The 5,247-nt window shown below is 42.1% G+C and overlaps 1 protein-coding gene across 1 annotated transcript; it reads left to right on the forward strand.

The window, feature by feature from the left end:
* Window positions 1-2,325: 2,325 nt before the first annotated feature.
* On the forward strand, window positions 2,326-4,866 carry LOC310855696 (hemagglutinin/amebocyte aggregation factor-like; the record flags this gene model as incomplete). The annotated part of the gene is made up of 4 exons (XM_083760802.1): window positions 2,326-2,365; window positions 2,745-2,835; window positions 3,894-4,082; window positions 4,707-4,866. 4 exons carry the CDS (start codon window positions 2,326-2,328, stop codon window positions 4,864-4,866), a joined length of 480 nt encoding a protein of 159 aa, XP_083616928.1.
* Window positions 4,867-5,247: the final 381 nt, after the last annotated feature.

Below are 5,247 nucleotides of genomic sequence, written 5' to 3' on the forward strand. Positions count from 1 at the left end.
AACATATTAAATGGACACAGAGCTTGTAGATCTGTTGTGTTTGAATGGCCAGCGCATTAAATGGACACAGAGCTTGTAGATCTGATGTGTTTGAATGGCCAGCACATTAAATGGACACAGTGCTTGTAGATCGGATGTGTTTGAATGGCCAGCACATTAAATGGACACAGGCTTGTTGTTCGGATTTCGGGAGATTAACCGAGTATCCGATATAGGGATGTGTAAATGTGTCCAAAATGAAAATCGATTTGTATAATTCAATATTAACGATTAATCGATTCATCGTTTTTTTTTTTTTTTTTGGGGGGGGGGGGTATTTTTCCTTTTTTTTTATATATAATTTTTTTTTTAATTTTTTTTTTTTTTAATGAACCCTACAAATAAAAAGAATCTTCCCCCCAAGGGGTACCTAAGTCAAAAAAGTTTGGGAACCCCTGATGTAGTTGATTAACAATAATTGTAACTCTTGAGAGTTAATAAGGGTCCATTTGGTTACTAACTCCATCTTTTAAATGAGGACCACTGGTGGTCCCTGGACCACTGTTTGATCTAATTGATCACCATAGCAACCCCAGCCTAGGCCTGATTAGGTAAATTCCCAACACCTGCTAAATCCTCCAAACCTGTATCTTGATTGGAATCAATCTCCACTCACACTCCTCTCAGTCATGCAGCTACACAGACACATCCCAGGCACACTTTGGTAGGCCTATAGCCCTGTCCTGTTTGGATGACAATATTGCCTTTCCAACAGATTTTTATTCATAAAAAAAAAAAAAAAAAAACGATTATCGATTATTCATTTTCATAATCGATTTCGGGTCCTATAAACGATAATCGATTAATCGATTAATCGGACCCATCCCTAATGGGGGTTCCAGTTCCACTGCTCCAGTGAATGTTGTATGTGCAGATAGGCTGAGATAGCTCATAGCTGCTCTTATTTGTGTTGGTGGCAATAAATGGTAAATGGTAAATGGTGCATTTATATAGCGCTTTTATCCAAGGCGCTTTACATAGATTGTGCATTACATTCACCCATTCACACACACATTCATACACCGATTGTGGCGGAAGCCATGCAAGGTACCAACCAGCACATCGGGAGCAACACACACACACACACACACACACACACACACACACACACACACACACACACGTGCACGCAAAGTCTCTTTCAGTATCTGTCTGTCTCTCTCTCTCTCTCTTGCTCACAAGTATGCACACTGTCTCACACACACACACACACACACACACACACACACACACACACACTTGACTCGAACACTTCTGGAAAGGGTGAAGATGTGGACGGACAGAAAAGACCTATTGAAGGAATATCAATCTATATATTCGAGTGATCATTTGTCTCATCTGAACATCCCAAATAAAGGCACACTCACAAAACTCAGCGAGGAACACCTGACCCAAAACTAACCGCTATACTTTTATTTTGACTTTGACAGCTGATTACACTAAATATCTTCACAGCCCGTATAGCTCCGCCCCACCTCACCTCACCTCACCTCACCTCACCAGCTCTTATCACTGTACACATGTTGGACTTCCCAGGTGGTCCTTGACTTCACAGCACTGGTGGAAAGAGTACTCCCATTCTTTACTCAAGTGAAAGTATTTACTAAATACTACAAATGCACTACTAAAAGTCCAGGATTCAAAATGCACTTGAGTAAAAGTACAAGCTCATTATGCAGAATGTCCCATTTCAAGTTTTCAAGTGTATAAAAAAGATCTTTTGAATATAGCAGATCTACAAGCTCACAATGCGTTGAGCTTGTCGATGGGCTAATTTCAAATGGCCGAAATGTATCCACACTTTTCCTGGGCTGTGTGTGCTCCAGTTCCTGTTGATTTCATTGGATATCATTGGTCATCTGACCAGTTTCATTGGCTTTCATTGGATCAAATCGACAGGAACTGGAGCACACACAGCCCAGGAAAGGTGTGGATAGGGCTGAAGTGGTTAATGTATGTTTTGTAATAATAATAATCAAAGTAACTAACAAATAATGTTTTAAAATAAATGTAGTGCAGTAAAAGTAAATGGCTGCGCTGACGGATCTGCAGGGAGTGAGTAAGCAACGGGGCGTGCACTGTGCGCACCAATACAGACACACGGCCCAGACCCAGACAGACTATAGAGCGTCGCAGTCCCTCCCCCTTTCAGAACGACGAGTGAACGAGAGATTCATTTCCTGGGCCACTCGTCGTTCTGAAAGGGGGAGGGACTGCAATGCTCTATATAATGCCACCGTGGCATTCTGTGGAGCGTGACAGTCACCCCGAGGACGAGCCAACAACATGATGCCCTCGTTTGCTTTGTTTCTCATCCTTCTGACGGGTAAGAAGAAGTATTCATGTAGGCTATGGGCTGTATTTTGCGTGTCTTAAGTACCAGGTCTTATTCCCTAACTTGAGTAAACTAAAGACCTGGAGGCGTGATCAATGCCATTTGGCTATTCTGAGTGGCCAAAGAGCATTGATCACGCCTCTAGGTCTTTAGTTTACTCAAGTTAGGGAATAAGACCTGGTACTTAAGACACGCAAAATACAGCCCATATATGTATTAAACTATAACCGTGGGTTTTTATTTTTTACAGGTAGGCCTACTGTTAATTTCGTGATTAATAATGCTCTACTGCTCTCACCATGCATTGCGTGTCATCTTGCTGTATTTCTCCCATTATTGTCTAATTAAACGCGTGCGTCTCTGCATCCAGCTGGGGAGAGAGTGTCTGCGTGGGACAACGAATATGACCGGCCCCTGCATGTGGTGTGTCCTGGTGGCTCCGCTGTGTACGATATCACAAGGTCTGTCTGTCTGTCTGTCTGTCTGTCTGTCTGTCTGTCTGTCTGTATGTCTGTCTGTCTGTCTTTGGGGGTCCTTGACATGAAAAGGTTTGGGAACCAGCTGTTTTAAACTAGAACTGCACTCTGTCAAGTGCCAACTTGCACACATGGAGGCCTACTAGTGCGCAAGCAGAGCGTGCAAGTTGAAATTAAATACGACATTAATATAAAATACAATACTGGCATTGGTACATATATTCATCACGCCATATGCTCATATGTCTATATGTGTATATGTCTATATGTATATGTAGTTTCTGAGTGATTAGTGGTATAATGTGGTTACTCAGAGATGGGCAAAATACATTGAAATTTTATTTTGATACAAAATACAAATACTGGGTCAAAAAAATGTATCTAAATACAAAATACATCTCATTTCTTCCATCTCAGCGAAATACAAATTACAAAATACAAAAAAGTATTTCAAATACGTATTTCAAATACATGTATTTCAAATACTGCCCATCTCTGCGGGTGGTTTGATGCGTATGTCCCTGACACTAGTCTGAAACATATCATCATTACGTCACGTGCATTCTAAGGGACATTGGTACATATATTCATCACGTCATGGGACATATGCTTCGTAGCATGACGGAAAACATACCTGCACGGTCTGCTTCGTGCCAGCATATGACGTCATAACTTGTGCTGGCCCCGGACACACGCATCGTAGCAGCTGACTGATAACATTACTTGCACGCTCTGCTTGCGCAAGTAATAATTAAATATCATGCTCTTATAAACGTGTAATTCTTTATAAACGATTCTGAAACGTTGATAGATTACGTCATTGTCCTATTTAATACTTAATTGGCTGTTGATGGTAACGTAATCTATCTTTCTAAATCATTTGAAAAAGTGAGAGGGCAAGAAAAGTGATTGTTTTGTGATGATTTGATTGGCTGAGCACAGAATGTGATGTATGATGGTGATGAGAGCGCCCCTGCACTTCCACACGAGTGTGATTTGTATTATTCATTCTGCATTGTTTGTTTCTGTAATCTCTTTCAAAGTCAACACGACAACCATCACGAGGACCGCGTGTGGAAGGTCGGCTGCAAGAGCGCGGTGCAGCAGTTCAGCGACTGCTACTGGTCCAGCACCGTCAACAACTACGACCAGGCCTTCGACTTCCAGTGCCGCTCCAACTACGTGATGGCAGGGATGTCCAGTCACCATGACAACCACCACGAGGACAGGCGGTAAGGGGTTATGGGATTTCTCAGAGTTAAAGGACCACTTCCACCACTTTTCAACCTATCTTCATATAATTGGTCCTATAATGTTCATGATAAAATGGCACAATTTTTTTTCTTTCTATACTTGGTCTGTGTCTCATAGGACGGCTGTGGGCAGTTCAAAAACCCACAGTAACATCATCGTTGTTTAATTAAAAATAATAATAATTATCGTGAGAACGATGACTTCCATTTTCGCATTGCAACTTCTCAGGACTAGAAAGCCTGCCGTTTCTATTAGCTTGCTTTTTCTGAACTGCCCACAGCCCTTCTATCTGAGTAGAAAAATGTGTGCTATTTTCTCATGATCATTAGTGAGGAGCAATTATATGAAGTTAGGTTGCAAATAAAACATTTGAGAACCACTAGTACTAGTTGGAATCCTAATGTGCCACATTAAAGTAAATCAGTATCATACATATTTTGTAGAAAACCTGGAGACTTGACATTCACTAATTGGGTCTTATGATCAAAATAAGAAAATTATAATGGTATATTAAAAAATTAAATCAAACATTTGCCACGGACACATTTTGTCCTTTTATGGACACGTTGATGACTCCTGCTGCCCTGCCTGTATCATTTCAGTTGGCAGTACTTCTGCTGCACGGCACCCAGTCTGACCTTGAGCGCGTGCGTGAAAACCCCCGAGCTCAACGACTGGGACGAGTACCTCAAATGGAACGTGCCCGGAGACCGGGACTATGTCACGGGAGCGGCCAGCAGGCACGACAACCACCGCGAGTAAGTCCTGCAGAGCAGGGGTGCATGCTTCTGGTTAGACATACCATTGGTCCGATATCTCAAACCCTCACCCTAACCTCCCACGGGGCAGCACACCTAAACCTAACCGTGTAACCCTCTCCCAACTCTTAACGCACCCCTCACCAACCTTAATCCAGTCGGACCAATGCTATGTCTAACCAATGCTATGTCTGGGGTGGTTTTCAAACCTTCAAGGTCCAATTATTTGCCATTTGAACCACACGTACGGACCAACATTTGATGACATTTAGCCTCTCAGACCCAAAACGAAAGAATATTTTCTTGCCGTTGGATAAGATCTTGTCCACAATTCCATGCTGTGTTGATGTTGGTATGCCATAATAGGAGAGATAACAGGTAAACG

The sequence above is a fragment of the Protomyctophum parallelum genome, assembly GCF_964188405.1.
Source record: "Protomyctophum parallelum genome assembly, chromosome: 1".
Taxonomy (NCBI): Eukaryota; Metazoa; Chordata; class Actinopteri; order Myctophiformes; family Myctophidae; genus Protomyctophum; species Protomyctophum parallelum.